At 41.6% G+C, this 21758-nt stretch overlaps 2 protein-coding genes across 4 annotated transcripts in view; one reads left to right on the top strand and one right to left on the bottom strand.

Moving 5' to 3' along the window:
• The window catches only part of arrb1 (arrestin, beta 1), a 37503-nt gene extending 23174 nt beyond the window's left edge, over positions 1-14329 (top strand). For all 3 annotated transcript variants that reach the window (XM_034078083.2, XM_034078081.2, XM_034078082.1), the window contains 9 exons: positions 5706-5841; positions 6233-6317; positions 7444-7516; positions 8316-8453; positions 9447-9530; positions 10661-10684; positions 10817-10887; positions 12250-12298; positions 12885-14329. In XM_034078083.2, coding sequence (XP_033933974.1) covers positions 5706-5841; positions 6233-6317; positions 7444-7516; positions 8316-8453; positions 9447-9530; positions 10661-10684; positions 10817-10887; positions 12250-12298; positions 12885-12993 — 769 coding nt within the window. In that variant the 3' untranslated portion in view covers positions 12994-14329. The remainder of the gene's footprint in view (positions 1-5705; positions 5842-6232; positions 6318-7443; positions 7517-8315; positions 8454-9446; positions 9531-10660; positions 10685-10816; positions 10888-12249; positions 12299-12884) is intronic.
• A 414-nt stretch (positions 14330-14743) lies between these two features.
• On the bottom strand, positions 14744-17193 carry LOC117442087 (olfactory receptor 52K2-like). The gene has a single exon (XM_034078087.2). The coding sequence runs from the start codon at positions 16610-16612 to the stop codon at positions 15614-15616; it is 999 nt and encodes a 332-aa protein (XP_033933978.1). The 5' UTR covers positions 16613-17193; the 3' UTR covers positions 14744-15613.
• Between the last annotated feature and the right edge of the window lie 4565 nt (positions 17194-21758).

The following is a 21758-nucleotide window of genomic DNA, read 5'->3' as shown; positions in this document are numbered from 1 at the left end:
AGACAGACAAAACAACAGATAGATTTAAGGGCCGAAAGCCTTGATGAACAGATGGGACTTGAGGGCCCTTTTGAAGGCGTCCAGTGTGGGGATGTTGCGAATCTCCGCAGGGAGAGCGTTCCAGAGGGTGGGGGCTGCCACGCTGAAGGCTCTGTCCCCGAAGGTTCTCAGTTTGGTGCGGGGGGTGGTGAGCAGGCCAGAGTCTGAGGACCGCAGGTTCCGGGGTGGGGCATGTGGGTGGAGGATGTCCGATAGGTACTGGGGGGCAAGGGCATGGAGGGACTTGTAGGTCAGGAGGAGGACTTTGTAAGATATGCGGGACTTGACCGGCAACCAGTGTAGGTGGATGAGGGTGGGAGTGATGTGCTGCCACGGCTTTGTGTGCGTGAGGACCCTAGCAGCACAGTTTTGGACATACTGGAGCCTGTCCAGGGTTTTGTTGGGAACCCCGAACAGGACACCATTGCAGTAGTCCAAGTGGGTGGTGACAAACGCATGCACTAGGGTTTCGGCAACCGACTCCGAGAGTGACGGTCGGAGTCTGGCAATGTTCCTCAGGTGGTAAAAGGCCGATTTGGTCACAGACTTGACGTGGGAATGGAAGGAAAGGGTGGAGTCGAGGATGACACCCAGGTTGCAGGCTTCAGGAGATGGGGAGATGGAGCAGCCGTCGACCTCAAGGATGAAGTCACCAACCTTCTGGAGCAGAGCCTTGGGTGCCACAACCATGAGCTCTGTTTTATTGCTGTTCAGCTTAAGATAGTTGGAAGACATCCATGTTTTGATGTCATGCAGGCAGTTGATGAGAGACTGAGTGGGGAGCTGGGAGGATGGAGTGGTGCTGAGATAAAGTTGGGTATCATCAGCGTAGCAGTGGAAATTGAGTCCATGATGTCGGATGATCTGGCCGAGGGGGAGCAGGTGAACAGGAGGGGGCCAAGCACAGAGCCCTGGGGTACACCGTGGTGGACTGGGGCCGGGGGTGAGTTTGAGCCACTGATGGAGACAAACTGTTTCCTGTGGAGGCAGGATGTCAACCAGGACAGCGCTGTGCCAGTGACACCCAGGAGGTCTGAGAGGCGGGTGAGGAGGATGTTGTGAGAGATGGTGTCAAACGCTGCAGAGAGGTCCAGGAGGATGAGGATGCTGAGGCGGCCAGAGTCAGCAGCAATGAGGAGGTCGTTGGTGATCTTGATGAGGGCGGTCTCAGTGCTGTGTTGCTGTCTGAAGCCGGATTGGAAGGGCTCATAGAGCTCATGGTTGGACATGTACAGATGGAGTTGGCCGGCGACCACTCTTTACAGAGTTTTGCTGAGGAAGGGAAGGTTGGAGATCGGCCGGTGGTTCTGGAGGTCGTCGGGGTCCAGGCCAGGTTTTTTGAGTATGGGGGTGACTGAGGCCAGTTTGAAGCTGGTGGGGACTATACCAGAAGCCAGAGAAGCGTTGATGATGACCACCATGTAGGGACAGAGGGTGGGTAGGCAGTCCTTGACCAAGGCTGTGGGCATGGGGTCCAGGGAGCAGGTGGAGGTATTGGCCGAGCTGACCAGTTTGGCCACTTGGAGAGCATCCACAGGGGAGAAGGAGGAGAGGTTGGAGTGGGAGAGGCGCGGCGCTTGGGGTGTGTTACCAGGTGAATGAGGTGCAGGTAGAGGGGAAGGGCCAGTCACCAGGAGCTGCTGATGGATGGCCTCGACTTTCGCCTGGAAGAAGTCGAGGAATTTGGAGCACAGATCGGGAGCCCCTGAGGGCTGGGGGGCGTCAGGGGGCCGTAGTAGGCGGTTGATGGTGGAGAACAGTCTTCTGGGGTTGCTTTGCTGAGCACCAATGAGACGGGAGTAGTAGTGTGTCTTGGCATGGGAGAGAGCTTCCTTATACGTTCTGATATGCTCACGAAAGGCCAGGAGGTGGACTGTGAGGCCAGTTTTTTTGTAGAGCCTCTCCAGCTGGCAACCAGAGGCCTTCAAACGGCGGAGTTCAGTGGTGAACCAGGGGGCAGGGCGGGTGAAGGAAACAGTCCGGGTTTTAATGGGGGCGAGAGCGTTGAGACTGAGGGATAGGGCAGTGTTGTAGTGGGCTACCAGGCCGTCCACGGTGGAGTCGGAGGGACCCGAGGCCATGTGGGTAGCTATCAGGTCGGATAGGGCCGGTGCACTCAGTCTTAATGTTCCTAAACATAATGATACGTTTAGGATGCTGCCTGGGCAGGGAGACTGGAACAGTGAAGAGGTTGGCGTGATGGTCAGATACAGCCAGGTCGAGGCGCGGAGAGCCGGTAGAGCACACCAGATCCAGCGTGTGGCCTTTGATGTGGGTGGGGCCCTGGACATGTTGCTTGATGCTGAAGCAGTCCAAAAGTGAGAGGAATTCAGCAGCGAATGTGCAGTTACTGGAGTCCACATGGATGTTAAAATCACCGAGCAGGAGAGTTGATGGAGACATGGAGCAGAGAGAGGTGAGTAGCTCAGACAGCTCAGACAGGAAGGTAGTGGAAGCTTTAGGTGGGCGGTAAATGAAGGCAACCTGGAGCGGAGCAGACCCAGCCAGTTTGAAGACAACACACTCAAATGAGGTGGTAGTAGGTACTGGGAGTTCTTTAACCAGGATGCCAGCTCGGTGGATAACAGCCAATCCACCGCCACGACCCAGGGAGCGGGGCTTCTGGATGTACAAATAGCCTGGGGGTGTAGCTTGATTGAGTGTCACAAAGTCCTGCTGATTTTGCCATGTCTCTGTTAAGCATGGGATGTCAATGCTTCTGTCAGTGATAATGTCGTGGATGAGCAGTGCTTTGTTGTTGAGTGAGCGGGTTCTGCAGCATAAATGTCACATAGTTGTTCATATATTGTAACTACACAAGGAATACAACTTGAAGTGGTTACCTGTTACAAATACCTTGGTATCTGGCTTGATGATTGTCTCACTTTTAAACGTCATGTCAATAACCTGCTTAAAAAGCTGAGGGTGAGGCTAGGGTTCTTCTACAGGAACACGTCCTGCTTCTCGCTTGAGGCCAGGAAAAGGCTCTGTGACCTTTGACCTGTGCTGGACTCTGGGGATCTGGTCTATATGAATGCACCTGCCCATTGCCTGGTCAGGTTAGATGCTGCGTATCACAGCGCTCTGAGATGTGTGACAAACTGTAAAGCATTAACCCTTCACTGCACCCTGTGTGCAAGGGCTGGTTTGCTTTCACTAACTGTATGGAGGCTCAGTCACTGGTACATCTTTATATACAAAGCCATGTTAGGGAAACTTCCATCTTATATCTGCTCCCTGATCTCACGGAGAATTGTAAGTGGCTACTGCCTGAGAACGAATGCTGTGGTTTTATTAAATGTGCCAACTGCTAGGACTGTCTTAGGGAAGCAGCTTTTAGATGCAGCTCCTCTGTCTTGGAACAGGCTGCACATTAAATGGAAACTGAACAATCTGGTGCCACTAAATGTTTTTAAAGCTCGGTTGGATGCTAGTCAATCAGAAGCTGTTGGTACCTGTTTATGTGGATAATTATGTAAATGATGCTGGATGATGTCCTTTTGTTGTTCTGTTTATGTTTTATGTTTCATGTGGAACTACTTGAGCAGGTCTCCCTTGGAAAAGAGATCAATGATCTCAATGGGATTTATCTGTATAAATAAAGGTTTGAAAATGAAATGATATCATTGCCCGTCTAAGACACGATCTGACTTTCATTATATTTGACTCCAGTGTTTCCTCAACTTAATGTGTTGCTTAAAATAATACTTCTGCATCCAGTCTGTGACGCTATGAGTGCTGCACGGCCAGATACGGCTCAGCTGACTCAGATCAGGAGATATGTGATACATTATGAAGTGATATGAATGATAATGGGACACATCGACGTCTGCACTCAGTGCCGCGGACTGTAGGCTACCTAATGTTACTTTGATCCGGTTACTGATGTTGTAGCAGATATTTAATTAAGCTTTCTTAATGCTAAATGTAATGCTATAATAGTCAAATTGCTCTGAAGATGGAGGTGATATTCTATTAATTTTCACGTTCACACAGGCGGTGATTTGAACTGCAACGGCAGTTTAAACTGTGTTTCCTTTATCCTGTAATATGACTTGATCGCTTTAAACTCTGCACACTGATGTTATCAGCTGTTCCACCATGGTTTCTACCTCAACCTGGAACAGATGCATCCTTATTGAAACGGTTACATTCAATGAAATATAAAATCAATGTGCAGGCTTACGTGAACACTGTTCTACATGAACAATATGGGCAGTTTATACACTAAATAAATCAACGGTATAGTGGCGATGTGCTCCAAGTGGAAGCGATTCGCCATTAAAGCAAAGAAGAAGAAGAACTCCGCACAGTTGATCTCTTATCCTGGAAGCTATCCTGCTTCGGAGCACAGACTGGGTTCCAGGATAAGAGAGGATCAGTCACCATGGAGATCTAGCCCGCTAAAAAGAGAACCAGCATCGTAGGACCGGAAACCCCGAGTGTTCCCTGAAGTTAGCCGCTAAGAGAACATCCGGCTTCAGGCCTCTGGTGTGAAGTTGTTGTTTATATTGTGGTTTCTTGTGTTGTTTTTTATGTTGTGGTTGCTTATGTTATTGTTTATGTTGTGGTTGCTTATGTTGTTGCTTATGTTGTTGTTTATGTTGTGGTTGCTTATGTTGTTGTTTATGTTGTGGTTGCTTATGTTGTTGTTTATGTTGTGGTTGCTTATGTTGTTGCTTATGTTGTGGTTGTTTATGTTGTGGTTGTTTATGTTGTTGCTTATGTTGTGGTTGCTTATGTTGTTGTTTATGTTGTGGTTGCTTATGTTGCTTTTTATGTTGTGGTTGTTTATGTTGTGGTTGCTTATGTTGTTGTTTATGTTGTGGTTGCTTATGTTGTTGTTTATGTTGTGGTTGCTTATGTTGTTGTTTATGTTGTGGTTGCTTATGTTGTTGTTTATGTTGTGGTTGCTTATGTTGCTGCTTATGTTGTTGTTTATGTTGTGGTTGCTTATGTTGTTGCTTATGTTGTGGTTGCTCATGTTGTGGTTGCTTATGTTGTTGTTTATGTTGTGGTTGCTTATGTTGTTGTTTATGTTGTGGTTGCTTATGGTGTTGTTTATGTTGTGGTTGCTTATGTTGTTGCTTATGTTGTTGTTTATGTTGTGGTTGCTTATGTTGTGGTTGCTCATGTTGTTGTTTATGTTGTGGTTGCTTATGTTGCTGCTTATGTTGTTGTTTATGTTGTGGTTGCTTATGTTGTGGTTGCTCATGTTGTGGTTGCTTATGTTGTTGTTTATGTTGTGGTTGCTTATGTTGTTGTTTATGTTGTGGTTGCTTATGTTGTGGTTGCTTATGGTGTTGTTTATGTTGTGGTTGCTTATGTTGTTGCTTATGTTGTTGTTTATGTTGTGGTTGCTTATGTTGTGGTTGCTCATGTGGTGGTTGCTCATGTTGTGGTTGCTTATGTTGTTGTTTATGTTGTGGTTGATTATGTTGTTGTTTATGTTGTGGTTGCTTATGTTGTTGCTTATGTTGTTGTTTATGTTGTGGTTGCTTATGTTGTTGCTTATGTTGTTGCTTATGTTGTGGTTGTTTATGTTGTGGTTGTTTATGTTGTGGTTGCTCATGTTGCTATTTATACTGTTGTTGCTCATCTAGTTGATGTTGTTGTTGCTCATGTAGTTTTTGTTGTGGTTGCTCACGTTGTTGTTGTTTGTGCAGGAACTCTGTGCGTCTGGTGATCAGGAAGGTTCAGTTTGCTCCGGAGAAGCCGGGCCCTCAGCCGACCGCAGAGACGACCCGCCAGTTCCTGATGTCGGACAAACCGCTGCACCTGGAGGCGTCCCTGGACAAAGAGGTGTGTGTTATCATGATATTTATAACACACTCATCTAGACAGGAACTACAGCTGTAATGCAGGAAGAGTGTATTAAAGTAGAACATGGAAATGCTCTAGTAAAGTACTACCAGTAAATGTGTTCTCAATTGCAGTACTTGAACATAAGAACACGTCCACTATCGACCAGATCAATAACAGAAATATTGATTTCACAATAATTCAGATTATGAAAAATATTATTGCAAATATGACATTTCATATTAATTATTACAGATATCATAATCACAAGAATAACATCTATAATTATAATATTTTAAATGAATAACAATAATAATTATAATAATAATAATAATAATATATATATCATTTATATACTTATATAATAGATCTAATAATCTTTCTCTCTCAGATTTATTACCACGGAGAGCCGATCAGCGTCAACGTCCACGTCACCAACAACACCAACAAGACGGTGAAGAAGATGAAGATCTCAGGTCCCAGAACGCACCACTCTCTGTTTGTCCCTTTGTGTTAGTGACCAGCGGTGGAAAGTAACTAAATACATTTAAGTACTGTACTTGGGTACAATGTTGAGGTACCCGTACTTTACTTGAGTATTTCCATTTTATGATACTGTGTACTTCTACTCCACTAAAATTCAGAGGTAAATGATGTACTTTAACTCTTTAATCAGACTTTAGTTCCACCTGGAGTAAATCCACCAGCTACCCTGCAGTCTACAAAGTACTTCAGACTACCTGCACCTTCACCAGCTACCCTGCAGTCTACAAAGTACTTCAGACTAGCTGCACCTCCACCAGCTACCCTGCAGTCTACAAAGTACTTCAGACTAGCTGCACCTTCACGAGCTACCCTGCAGTCTACAAAGTACTTCAGACTAGCTGCACCTTCACCAGCTACCCTGCAGTCTACAAAGTACTTCAGACTAGCTGCACCTTCACCAGCTTTGAGAACACTTTCATGATCAATCATTATAAAACACATCATATATATTATTCTGAAATGGACCAATCTGCACAACGACTACTTTCACTGTCTTTCACTATATTTTGATGAGAATACTTTCTACTTTCACTTGAGGAACATTTTGAATGCAGGACTTTTACTGTAACAGAGTATTCATACACTCTGGTACTTCTACTTTTACTAAGTTCAATATCTGAGTACTTCTACTTTTACTCAGTACAAGATCTGAGTACTTCTACTTTTACTCAAGAACAAGATCTGAGTACTTCTACTTTTACTCAAGCACAAGATCTGAGTACTTCTACTTTTACTCAAGCACAAGATCTGAGTACTTCTACTTTTACTCAAGAACAAGATCTGTGTACTTCTACTGTTACTCAAGAACAAGATCTGAGTACTTCTACTTTTACTCAAGTACAATATCTGAGTACTTCTACCTTTACTCAAGAACAATATCTGAGTACTTCTACCTTTACTCAAGAACAAGATCTGAGTACTTTTACTCAAGTACAAGATCAGAGTACTTCTACCTTTACTCAAGAACAATATCTGAGTACTTCTACCTTTACTCAAGTACAAGATCTGAGTATTTCTTCCACCTCTGTTAGTGACGGATGTTTTGTGTGTCCGCAGTGCGCCAGTACGCAGATATCTGCCTCTTCAACACGGCGCAGTACAAATGTCCGGTGGCCACCGAGGAGTCAGAGTCAGTTTCATTTATTTGTCCTTTCTTTATAATTTATTTATCTGGAGCCTTCTGCTGTTTATGAAAAAACATAATATGAGGAATTTATTTAAATCATCTGCAAATAAACAAACCTAATCATTTAAGATATTTCTTACGTGATTCTGTGACTTTGTAAGGTAATACCTGACTTTTACAGTGTGTTAGTGTGTGATTATAAAAATGTGTAATTTTACACGTTATTCTTTGACGTTAATCAGTCATTTCGAACTTTAATCTGTGACTTTGAACTTTAATCTGTGACTTTGAACTTTAATCCGTAACTTTGTACATTAATCCGTAACTTTGCATGTTAATCAGTAACTTTGTACGTTAATCAGTAACTTTGTACGTTAATCAGTAACTGTGTACGTTAATCAGTCACTTTTTACGTTAAGCGGTAACTTTGTACGTTAATCAGTAACTTTGTACGTTAATCAGTCACTTTTTACGTTAAGCAGTAACTTTGTACGTTAATCAGTAACTTTTTACGTTAATCAGTCACTTTTTACGTTAAGCAGTAACTTTGCACGTTAATCAGTAACTTTTTACTCGAATCAGTAACTTTGGGCGTTAATCTGGTGATTTTTATGCTAATCTCTCGTTTTCAGGGACTTTGCACCATATTCTCTGTTTTTAAGTTTTGAAATATTTAATATAAACAAACATACCTTTGATATGTTAGACACGATGCTATAATGTTAATTTCGTACCCGGGTTTGTATATTTTAAAGTCAAAAGGATATATCTTTAATGTTATTTTATATTTCTCTGTCCTCAGCAATCTCGTTGCTCCCAGTTCGACGTTCTGCAAAGTTTTCACTCTCACGCCGTTTCTGGCCAGCAACCGGGAGAAGCGAGGCCTGGCTCTGGACGGGAAGCTGAAGCACGAGGACACCAACCTGGCCTCCAGCACACTGTGAGTCAAAACATGATGCCTTCATGGCCCATGGGACAGGGGAAGACTCTTTAATCAGCTGATTCACAAAATCCTGCAACTGAGTCTGAAGGTATTGCATTGTAAAAAGTGTATATAGTTACAAGAGTAATAATAGAGCGGTGCAGGGATGACGTATTTCTGTAGTTCGACCCTGAAGGAAGATGCTGGTTCCCTCGACAAAAAAACAACGTGCTTTCTTCATAGGATTTTGGAATATTGTAAAAAATAAGATCTGTGGAAAACGAACCTGTTTGATAAACGCACGTTTTGTTCAGCCGGATAATCTCCACATGTCTACTTTTATAATTTTCGAATCATAAATCTAACGTCCAGAAGCAAAATGCTAACAGGATGCTATAAAGGAACTACAGCCGAGTCCAGCAGCACGACTTCAACGTCACGCCAACTTCAGATCCATATTCAAACCCACAGATTCAAAATGGTACAAGTTGAAGCGTTTGTTGGAACACTTTGCAGGAGGCAGGGACTGGCTTTCAAGCAGAACAGAAACTAACTGAGAGGAGTGTTCACGTGTTCGGCGTAATGACGTACAATGTCCTCCACGACTTCTGTAGTCCTATTCAGCCACTTGGTAACAACCATCGTTTTTCAGACACGTCAACTCTTCAGAAATCCCCAGTGGGGTCACTGCTGATGATTTAATGTCGTAGAACAAAATGTGATCCGTCTCTTGACTTTGCTTTCCAAAATCCTATGGAGAAATCCCGTTGACTCTGAGACGAGGGAACAGGAAGTGGTAAAATGCTGACTCACTTCTGGGTTTTAGGACTCATTCCTGAACCACTCTATTACGGTAGAAGATAAAGGCCACATATGAATTTTTTAGATCCAAACAAAAGTGAAAGAAAAAAACAGAATTCTTACTAAATCTGAATTTGTTCTGAATTCTGACTTTACTATACTGACATGCTACTGGCTTCTTATTGGTCCATTTGAATGTGTTTTGCTCAGGTTGAGAGAAGGAGCAAATAAGGAGATCCTCGGCATCATCGTGTCGTACAAAGTCAAAGTGAAGCTGGTCGTGTCTCGAGGCGGGTGAGTGATTTTAACTCATTAACTGATATTATCAGAGGAGACGAAATCGCAGATACAAAAACACAAATGGGCTAAAGCACATGTAGAAACATCTTCAGCAACTTGAGGAAACATGCAGCATTTAGAAAACAACTTTCTGTAGCACCGTAGGATCACCAGTTTCTGTTCCTAACTCTTGAGATGATAAAAAGTCAAGGGGGGTCAAAGCTGTTTTCTGAATCGTATACAACCCCCTTGTTTTCTTACTTGTTGAGCTGGTGTACATTTCAGTTATTTAAAGCTCCAAGGCCAATAAACAATAGTTTGGTGATTGAACTGAAAAAAGATATCCGCCATCTTTGGCTTTTTATCTACATTTCAGTCCATTTGGTCCTGACCCATCCAGATCTCTCAGGTCTTCACAGGTCTCACTAAAACATCTATTAGCCAGCTGCAGCTGATTCAGAACGCCGCTGCTCGAGTCCTCACTGACACTAAGAAAGTGGATCACATCACTCCTGCTCTGAAGTCTTCACACTGGCTTCCTGTGTGTCAAAGAATAGATTTCTAAATACTGCTGCTGGTTTATAAAGCACTGAATGGTTTAGGCCCAAAATACATTTCTGACCTCCTGCTAAACTATGAACCATCCAGATCTCTCAGGTCTTCAGGGACTGGTCAGCTTCCTGTCCCCAGAGACAGATCTCTCAGGTCTTCAGGGACTGGTCAGCTTTCTGTCCCCAGAGTCAGAACTAAACATGGAGAAGCAGCGTTCAGTTATTATGCTCCAAACATCTGGAACAACCTCCCAGAAACCTGCAGGTCCGCTGCAACTCTGACTACTTTTAAATCCAGCAAGAAGACTTTTCTCTTTGCCGCTGCTTTTAATTGAACTATTCATATCTTAAACTGCACTGTAACTTTTATCCATGTACTTTTTCTTTTAGTGTTTATTTTATTAGCTTTTCTTTTTAATGACTGATTTTAAATGCCATTTTCTTAATGTCTTTCATTTTTTGTAAAGCACTTTGAATTGCCTTGTGTTGAAAGGTGCTGAATACATAAACTTGCCTTGCCTTACCGAGATGGCCGTTATTGGCACATCATCAGAAATGAGATGAAGCTAAAGCGTTAATGTTTTTCTATTTCAGGCTCCTGGGAGATCTGGCGGCGAGGTAACCTTTCTCATTCTGTCACTGAGCTTTACAGAGGGCAGGGATAATAGTCCCAGTAATAGATGTGTGTAATAAAGCTACTGAGGGTTATGGGTGTTTTTATGGCGGTGCTTCTGATGATTTGTGTTTCAGTGACGTCTCTGTGGAGCTGCCGTTCACGTTAATGCACCCGAAGCCGCTAGAGGAGTCGTTCTACAGAGACGGTGAGTTCACTGCACGCTCGTCAATAATGACTCTGTAGGACATTTAATCGGACATTTCCCAGTGTTTACAGCAGAGCCATTGCTGTGAACCTGATGCATGGCCTTAATGCATACTGTATGAAATGTTGTAAACATGTCAGTTTTTATTTGTTAATGCAGTTCAGCTGCGATAATAAGAGTGCATCAAATACACAGACAGTGAAAATGTCCCAATTACAACAGAACTTTATACATTTTATTAATAAATAGTACTTTAATAATGCATTGAACTTATATAGTGCTTGTCAAAAGTGTGACTGCAGTTACATTTTACTTTATTTTTTACAGTGTATTATTATTACTTTGACTGCAGTGAAATAAATATGACTTTATTATATTTATTTATCTGTTTTTATGGCTGGCTTGACACTTCCTGAACACAGTGACATCACTATGGAACTCATCAGCAGGAGAGGACTCTTTAAAGTAGAGACACTACATGCTGATATACACCTGAACATCAGCAGGAGGGGACTCTTTAAAGTAGAGACACGACATACTGATATACACCTGAACATCAGCAGGAGAGGACTCTTTAAAGTAGAGACACTACATACTGATATACACCTGAACATCAGCAGGAGAGGACTCTTTAAAGTAGAGACACTACATACTTATATACACCTGAGCATCAGCAGGAGAGGACTCTTTAAAGTAGAGACACTACATACTGATATACACCTGAACATCAGCAGGAGAGGACTCTTTAAAGTAGAGACACTACATACTGATATACACCTGAACATCAGCAGGAGAGGACTCTTTAAAGTAGAGACACTACATACTGATATACACCTGAACATCAGCAGGAGAGGACTCTTTAAAGTAGAGACACTACATACTGATATACACCTGAACATCAGCAGGAGAGGACTCTTTAAAGTAGAGACACTACATACTGATATACACCTGAACATCAGCAGGAGAGGACTCTTTAAAGTAGAGACACTACATACTGATATACACCTGAACATCAGCAGGAGAGGACTCTTTAAAGTAGAGACGCTACATACTGATATACACCTGAACATCAGCAGGAGAGGACTCTTTAAAGTAGAGACACTACATACTGATATACACCTGAACATCAGCAGGAGAGGACTCTTTAAAGTAGAGACACTACATACTGATATACACCTGAACATCAGCAGGAGAGGACTCTTTAAAGTAGAGACACTACATACTGATATACACCTGAACATCAGCAGGAGAGGACTCTTTAAAGTAGAGACACTACATACTGATATACACCTGAACATCAGCTGGAGAGGACTCTTTAAATAATATGTGTTTCTGTAAAGGTTTTCTCTCTCCTCTCTGCAGCTCCAGATGAAGCTCCGATCGACACAAACCTGATCCAGTTCGACACAAAGTGAGCTTCCTGTCCGTCCGTCTGTCTGTCTATCTGTTTTACAGCAGTACCATATCTACAATTGATTGAATGTGTCAGCACTAAAAAGAGGAAAGCTAAAATTGTTATATTATCAAAGTGTTCTCTCAAGGTTCATATGGGGAGACTCAGTTTTGATGAGATGATGATCTTGGGTATGGCGAAGGATTTTTCCGAATTTTCAAGCAGGTCTCAGGGGGTATTTAATCAAAGTGGTCCATTTAAAAGAATACAACTCACAGATTAACACAGAGCAACTCCAAGTCTCTTAAATTAAACGTACAATTTTAACATAGAAACTTTACGTACGCATTTGACATCCAAATTGAAGATACAAACCTAAAGTAAGGTACAAACGTATCGTACAAGTTTAACGTGTACACATTTAAAGTACAAATGTATCGTACAAGTTTAACGTGTACACATTTAAAGTACAAACGTATCGTACAAGTTTAACGTGTACACATTTAACGTACAACCTGAACGCACAAATGTGATGAGTCTCTGATCTTTGCTTGTTTTGTTCTAAACTCACTCACTCCCCCCTTCCCTCCTTCCTCTCCTATAGCGACGATGACATAATCTTCGAAGACTTCGCCCGCCAGCGACTGACCGCCGAAGCGAATGACGACGAAGACGAGGAGCCTGTGGATTCGCCAAAACTGGACGACAGATAGAGCCGCTGCTGCTGTTGTTGTTGTTGTTTGGCTGCTGTTTGTAGAGTCCGGAAAACCGTCCGGAAACCCTTTAAACGCGATTCCGTCCCGACGTCGTGTCTTCAGACGGAGCAGCTCGGCCGGCCGGGACTCGAACCAGCGGCCGTGGCGTCGTCGTCACGGCGGCCGGTAGCATGCCTCTAATGTCACTTTGTTGTACGTGTTTCCATTAGGGAGCCGCAGGAGTAACGTTGTGTTGAGATTAGTTTCGATGTGTTGTATCACACGGTCCTCATAGACACTGCCAGTGTTTCCCCACCGAGGAACACCTGAAGAAGAAGCTTCCCAACGAAACGCAACCGAAACTGTCCGAGAGGGAAGTGTGGCCTCGTTTGCATGAAATCCATACTTATTATTATTATTTATTAATATCATGAATAACCCAACCTTTATAGAGGAAAGCCCTGAAACAAACAGATCATTAACCTGCATCATTATGAACATCTGCCCCCTTTTCACTCAGCTCAGTCTTTCATCTAATTTCTCTCACTTTCACAAGAGAGAACATTTTGATATTTCCCTGATATGCACAATAACAACTACGATGGCCGACAGGTGCAGACGTGCTACAACGGCCCAAACATTTCCATCAGGAGAGACGTGCTGCAGCTTCAGAAAGGGTGCAGATATAAAAACCCAAATGTTCCACACAAAGAAACATTGTGTTGTGTTTTGTATCTGCAGCGTTTGGTTTCTGCAGCTTGTAGTAAACGCTGCGCATGTCTCCTCAAGCTGCTGAATGTTGGGAATTTGGGTTTCTATATCTGCATCGTTTCTGAAGCTGCAGCGTGTTTCCCCTGATGGAAGAGCTTTGGGCACGTTTGCAACCGTCGGCCTCTGTAGCAACTTGAAAATGAAGAACCATTCATTTAGCTGGGATTTAAGTGATTAATTTACAACAAAAAAAGTGTGGAGAAAAATGGTGTCTCTTTAACTAATCAACCACAGGATAAAGATTAGGATTACAAAATAAAAACACCCAACACATCCTCATTATTTCGCACATTATTTGAATTGGCTTTATTTTTGAATGGGCCTGGAGAAAACCTATATATTCCTAAATAAAAAGGATGTTTTTTGGCATTCTGACCTTTTTCTGAAGCATCAACAAATTGTATTTCTGAAAAAATCAGAACATTTTACACTGTAGAGGAAATGTCCGTAAGCACGACTTCAAACACACCTTCTGCACCTTCAGAAGTAAATGATCAAATTAAAATGAATGCTGTATTTATCTTTTTATAGTCTGATCCTTGTTTCTACAGCCCAGAGTTAATATGTAACATTTCTGCATTAAAATGTGTAAAAATAACCAACCACAAGTTTTATTTCCAGGTCTAATCTGGACTTTTCTTGAATCCCAAATGTTACATTTTGGATTCGATTTGATTTTTTTTCACCAAAAACCAGTTTGGCTGTAGCTCCATGCTGGTTCTCTGGTCAGGTCTTTACTGGAAACAACTTTATTCCCTTCACCATGAACTGGTATTGCTCGGGTTAATCTCCGACGTTAAGAACCATCCGTAAAAAGTCTTGATTTAGTTTTTAATATTTTAGGTCTAAAAATGTTTTTAAATATCTTTGATTTTACAAACATTGATATATATATGTAATATATCTGCAGATTAGTTTTGAGGACCGAAGAATTTTAGTTTTTGATTTTAGAAACTCGTGCCAACACACCATTTTAAACTTATATTTTTCCCGACAGAGGTGTTTGCCAGACATCATGTATGTGTTGAAGGACCACAAAAGGTTAACAATAATCACAATTTCCATTTTTATCAATTCAACAAGAAATGCAGCTGCTAATTCAACGAGTCCAGACGTTTAATACCCAGAGGTAAAAACCAAGCACACAGCAAACATGAAAGTTCAGACCTACATTTTTTATTTGGCTGTTAAAGAGTCCTGCGGGGAGGTGGTGTTTATGTGTTGGTCCCTGAAGGCAGCATCTCTCTAGTTCAATGGGATTCCTCCATGTGATTTTGGATTATTGCAGAAAATATACTCAACGTTTCTGATGATTACACGTTTAGTTCAGCAGGATAATCTCCACATATTAGCACCACTTGATTTCTGAACGTGTCATACAGTAACATCTCTTCAGCTTGTGTTAACCACCTTATTTCTAAAACCAAAAACACATTCAGAAAACCATTGACCTCATTCCCAAAGTTTACTCATCTTAATTTTTCCCAGTCAAACCAACACGGCGGTCCATCAGAAGTTTACTTTGATGTCAATACTATAAATAATAATAATTTAAATATATAGCTCCTTTCAGGGAACCCAAGGTCACTTTACAGGAAAACAGAAGTACAAATAACTAAAATAAACAGTGAGTCAAACAGTCAGACAGACAACAACAAATGAACTAGGTGCCGAAAGTTTTTCCGTTCACGGCAGGATGCACCATCCGTTCATGGCAAGATACACCATCCGTTCACGGCAGGATGCACCTTCATCGACTTAAATTTCTTCGCTCGGATTTTAAATATCTTCAGAAAACCATTGACCTCATTCCCTACATTTATCCAGTCAAACCAACACGGCTGTCCATCAGAAGTTTACTTTGATGTCAAGTTTTACCTTTCCCAGCAGGAGACACCTTCACCTTCATCGACTTGAGTTTCTTCGCTCGGACTTTAAAGATCTTCAGGAATCCGTTCCTGATCTCCTTGGTGCGGACTCCATAGATAATGGGGTTGATGGTGGCCGGCAGCAGGATGTACATCAGACCCATGAAGGTGTGAGCGTCGGGGGGGAAGTTGATGTTGGGCGACAGGAAGGAGACGCTGCCCACCAGGTAGAAGCAGGTCATAACCATCAGGTGCGTCCCGCAGGTGTGGAACGCCTTCCAGCGGTCTTCTCCGGACGCCGACGCCCGCAGGACAACGCTCAGGATCTTCACGTAGGAGAAGAAGATAACCGGGGTGTCGACGCCCACGAAAAAGATAATAACGGCGAGTCCGGCCGCCCGATTTCTCTCCGTGTCGCCGCACGCTAAGCTAACCAGCGCCATGTGGTCGCAGTAACAGTGGCGGATTGTGTTGGAGTCGCAGAACCACAGAGATCCCGCCAAACCAACCAAAGTCCCCATGACTGAACCGCTGCGAAACAACGCGAACAGAAGCAGTTTGGCGGACACCGAGGCGTTCATGATCTTATTGTAGCGTAGCGGCAAGCAAATGGCCACGTAGCGATCCAGCGCCATGGCTAGAAGAAGTGTGGACTCCAGCGAGGACAGGAAGTGGGTGAAGAACATCTGTGTGAGGCAGCCAGTCAGAGAGATCCGGTCCCAGTTGAACAGAAGGCTGAGTAATGTAGTGGGGAAGATGGTCGTTCCCACCAGGATGTCCACGGCACACAGCGAGGCGATCAGAAGGTACATGGGGCTGTGGAGAGACGCCACGCTGCCGATCACCAGCAGCAAAGCACAGTTTCCGAGGAGCAAAGTTACGTAGCAGCCGATCAGGAGAACCAGAACCAGCAGCCGTTGGTGGTGCTGAAGTGCCGGGAAGCCTCCGAACAGGAAGCTGCTGTGGGATGAGTTCCCGCCCAGTGACGCCTCCAACATGGCGCCCAATCAACCTGAAACACACGTTCAAAAACACACTCATAATCCCATTATATATATATATCCTTTATTTAACCAGGTAAAAGTCTCATTGAAATTCAAATCTATTTTTCAAGAGCGACCTGGCCAAGAGGGCAGCATTTCCTTTCATTTGTATTTGTTCTATTGGTATGCACAACTTAATGTTCAACAATTATTTACAAAACATGTCTCTATAAACCCACCGTACCCGAAAAGGAGCAGCCTGTCCTCCTATAAAAAACGACCATATAGGCCGGTTGTTCAAGCCCTTATTACGACCCAGAGACACGTTTTAAAGTGTATGTTGTTTCTTACACGCCCACTAGAGGTGCTCTAGTGGTCGTGTAAGAAACAACAAGCTTGATTGCAAACGCTCCGGAGGGACGTTTATTCACAAATAACCCTCTCTGGAAAATCCTAAATTGTGGAATAGTTTGGCCATTAAAATGCTTTTTGATTCGATTTCTGGGGAGAAGTGTATATTGTACTTTTAGAATCCACGTGCAGTCGATGTGTAGGATCTATAGTTTGATAGACATTACGAAGATGATTTGAGGTCTCGCCAGGATAACGTGTATACAGCTTCCATGTAAAGTTAGCGTCAACCCCCATTTATTTTAGTTACTTTGCAGATTCTGATTAATGATGTGAAATATAAACAACCCTTAAATCAGACTTTAGTTACACCTGAGTCAAATTCAGGGAAAGTGATTGTATTTTGTCAGACTTCATATGTATCTGTGGATACCCCCAACGTTTTTTTCTTATTCAAAAGAAGACCTTAACTTAAAGTATTCTTTAATGTTTAATTCTATAACACATAGGTGTGAGCAAGCTCTCTGATTGGTCAATAGGCGTGTTTGATTCCACGATCAAACAACGGTCAAATAGAACGTGCCTTTTCACAACAAGTCAGTATCCCTCCGCGTCTGAGAAAAACGGTATACCGTTGGGTCGAAAAGCAAACTGCCTGCAGTTTGCTTTTCGAACTGGAACAAGAAAGCAAATGCCCGAATCAGCAAAGGCTTTCTACCACCATCCAAGGAAGTCGGTGAAGCCTGGGGATGCGGTGTGGTATAGCATGGAGCCCTTGGGGGTGAACAGCCTGGGGTCCATGATGACCCGCATTAGTGACGAGGCTGGCACTGCTACGCGTTACACAAACCATTGCGTCAGAAGCACCTGCATGCAGCGGCTGGCGGAGGCCGGGTTGGAGGCCAGAGAAATCATGTCCGTTAGCGGGCATAACAATGAGTCATCGCTTCGCAGCTACTGGGCTCCATCTCTGGACAACAGAAAGATGTGGAGCAACGCGCTTTTTGCCGGTCCGGGACACGCCATGAAACGGCCACTGGAGGAAAGCTCTTCCGATAACCTACCCGTGAACACCACGGCACCACCTGCAAAACAGTCTGGCATGGAGTTCATGGAGAGCTGTTTCAAAAATTGCACTTTTAATGGCAGCATGAACATCCACCTTCATTCTGAAGCCAAAATGTTAAATATGTAAATAAATAAATAAATAGCCTAATTCAAGAATTGTTGTCAATAAATTGGTTAATATATTATTTACTATAATTATATCAATAACTGTAAGCGGGGAAGCAGGAGTGTTCGATTGATCGGCTTGCGTTACCAAGGGAACTACTTTATAGGAACTACTTTCTGACGGAGATTAACTCAAGCAGAAAGTGTAGGTTTGGGAGCAAATCAGCCCACATTATGAAATTATTTTACGATATTGTTGATTACAATGATAGTTTGTGTTATAGAATCGCAATCATACACTTGAGGCCGTTCTTGAACGTCATTATTGGTACTTCAGTATAGCCGCAGTACTGTCGTACCAATAATGACGTTCAAGAACGGCCTCTCGTGTATGATTGCTTAAATAAAGCCTTATTAGTTTGTCTGTTTTGCACATCCTCCTGTTAATATCTTTGGACGTCCGGCACTAAACTGTTTTATTCTAGAGATCACTACAGTATCTTCTTGACATTTTATATTCTATATTTCTATCATGCTTTCTACTTTCCCCGTATGAAAGCATGTACTCTTAATATGTTTGTCATCAAATATAACATAATTTCAACAAAATAATTCAATAACGTTTTTTAACCACTAGGTGTCCCTTTCTATCAGCTGTGCACCGTTATGGTGTAAATACAGCCTATCTACCAATTGGATCAAATGTAAAAGTCAGCCGAATTACTATTGATACTGCAAGGAGACGTATTTTGTGAAAATAAATGTAAGATGTTGTTTAATTGTATAACAGTGGGCATGTGGGCAGGCCACATCTTGTAGACAGCCAGTCACCCTGTGTGAGGCAGACCCACATTTGCGCAGCGTTGCGTTCACAATACATACAAAAAACTAAATAATCAACAGGCCATCGGGAAACCCCCCGGTCCTCCCGATGACCTGCCCAGCCTGGCTGTCAAATATATTCAATCCATTGAGTTACTTTACAGATCTGGATTAAAATGATGTGAAATACAATCAACTCTAAATCACCCTCTGAACAACAGCAATAATATCAAAATCAGTGGCTCCATTTGCAGTTTTCACATATTATTATTGTTGTTATTGTTTTTTCTCAAAGACACTTTACAGAGTAAAAATTCATAAAAAATACTTAAATCAACACACTTAAAAATATGAAACACAACATTAATAACAGATTAAAAGCATTTATTATTATTAATTAATTATTCACTTTTTCTTTTACACTTTCGCACATTTTGAGGAAACTCACCCTGGATAACATTAACAATAAAATCAGTAGCTAAATCAAATACAAATAAAAGCATAAAGGGGTATCACATCAGTTATTCAAGAACATTTAAAAGCATTACATGTAATTTAAATCAGATATTAATAACATGTAAATGCATTAAGTTTCATTTAATACAAATCAGCCGATAAAATTACGTTTGAAGGAAAAAAACATTTAAACCTAAGAACCCGGACACATTTCTACTTTTGGGGAAATTAAGGGGAACATGATTTAAACTAAATAGACCACCTAGAACTTTCCAGAACATTTAAAGGTCATGTGATACCAATCCCAGTTTGCCATCCTGTCAGATAATTAACTGATCTATTCTCATTATCAAACGACCCCTCCATCCCAACAGTCATTATTAAACATGAATGAATTAAAATGAAGCGCTCCTACCTGCCGCCGGCTGCTCGTCTGGAAGAACTCGCTGCCGTCCCGCTGCGTTTTATAAACAAAGTCCAACCGTCCATCACATGCAGCTGCTCTCTGAACCAATTAAAACGTCCCAGAGGCAATTAGAGGAGATTCTCTAATTAACCAGCTAATTCATCATTAAAACTTTATACAAAAACAACTTTGATTCGTCTTTAATTTATCATATAAATGATTTAAACAGCTGAGTGGGCAATAATACAATACATTGTTTATGGACAGATTTCACAGTTTAATAAAACGTTTTAGGACATTTCTGACATCACCATCTTTACAACCTTTTTGGTGATATTTCTTCCCCAATTTAATACAACCATTTATTTTTCACACAATTTTTGTATCCTTTTCTTTTGACTATTTTCTTTCAGAGACCATTAAGAAATTAAACCAACAATTCACACAATTAAAGGAAATGTTTTCTTTCATCATATTCAGGGATAACAAATGCCTGAATATGATGTAAGAAATGTCCTAAATTGTGTGAAAAAAAATGTTTTTAAAATGTCCTAGAAATATATACGCTTTATACATATTTAAAAAATCTTCACTTATTTTTCGTCCATTATTTAGACTTCTACATTTTTGGGACATTTGTAACATATTTTTATGAGATTTTTCCAATTTATTTGGACATTTGAAACATACAGTTTTCCCATATATCTATAAACATAGGGAGGCTGTGGCGCAGTGGACTAGTGTGCTGGTGTTGGGGTCAGGGGGGCACAGGTTCAAACCCCACCTCAGTCAGCATGTCGTTGTGTCCCTGAGACACTTCGCCCCAAAGTGCTCCTGTGGGGATTGCCCACAGTGTTGAGTATGTAAGTTGCTGTGGATAAAAGCATCTAACAAGTGACATGTAATGTAATTTAATATATCTTGGTTTTTATTTCAAATATTCATAGAACATTTTTCACATTTGAGGAATTTTGTCAGTTTTCCTGTTTTTTTTTCAAATGTTTCGCTTATTTTTTTGATGTTTTGACATTTTATTGACAATGTTCTCATCTTTTGGAAATGTTCTAACTTACTTTTCAGACAACTTTCCCCAGAGAATATTTCCACATTTTAAGTAAAGTTTTTATAATGTTTCACATGTTGTTTTCACATATGTTATTGACACCTTTCACATTTTATTAACTTATTTTGCCATTTTACACGTTGTTTTTTACACTTTCCGTGGATCTTTTTGAGAATTTTTCCGATGTACTTGTTGTGTTGTTACTTTAACACTGACTCATTAAATCAGAGGGTGAATATAATTATCTGTCCCTGCAGGATGTCGTCCTCAGAGAGGATTCTGGGAGTCATTTTCGGCTCTCGCTAACGAGTCTCTGCCGCCGAGGCGTAACGAGATCTCCTGCAACGTTTCCACAGAGAAACACTTATTTATTTTTAATTAGTTGATTAATTAACTTTGATCAAGGGGTGCTTAAGGTTTGTTTATCTATTTCATCATTTCAAGTCATTTGTGATATTTTCAAAAAAGTGTTATTGTGTTGAAAAAATTAATTAGGTCAAATATATTTTTTAATTATAACCGTTTTGTTTTGTTTCCCTGTTGCTGTTTGTTTGTATTGTTTATTACTCATTGTACGCAACACATCGATTTCTTTCACGAGTTATGCCCCGACCATCTGGAACAAACTCCTGCAGGTCCGCTGCAACTCTTAATACTTTTAATTCCAGACTAAAAACGTATCTTTTTGACACTGCAATTAAGTGAGCTGTTCATATCCAAACTGCAGTATAGTTTTTATTCATGTATTCTATACCTGTTATGTTTATTTTATTACCTTAGATTTTTTAATGCCAGTTTTTAAATGCCATTTTATAATGTGTTTCTGCTGTATTTATTCTTAAGTGTCTTTTATTTCAATTTGTAAAGCACTTTGAATTGCCGTGTGCTGA

This window comes from Pseudochaenichthys georgianus, unplaced genomic scaffold, assembly GCF_902827115.2.
Source record: "Pseudochaenichthys georgianus unplaced genomic scaffold, fPseGeo1.2 scaffold_267_arrow_ctg1, whole genome shotgun sequence".
Classification (NCBI taxonomy): domain Eukaryota; kingdom Metazoa; phylum Chordata; class Actinopteri; order Perciformes; family Channichthyidae; genus Pseudochaenichthys; species Pseudochaenichthys georgianus.
This window is presented reverse-complemented; position numbering and strand designations above follow the sequence as displayed.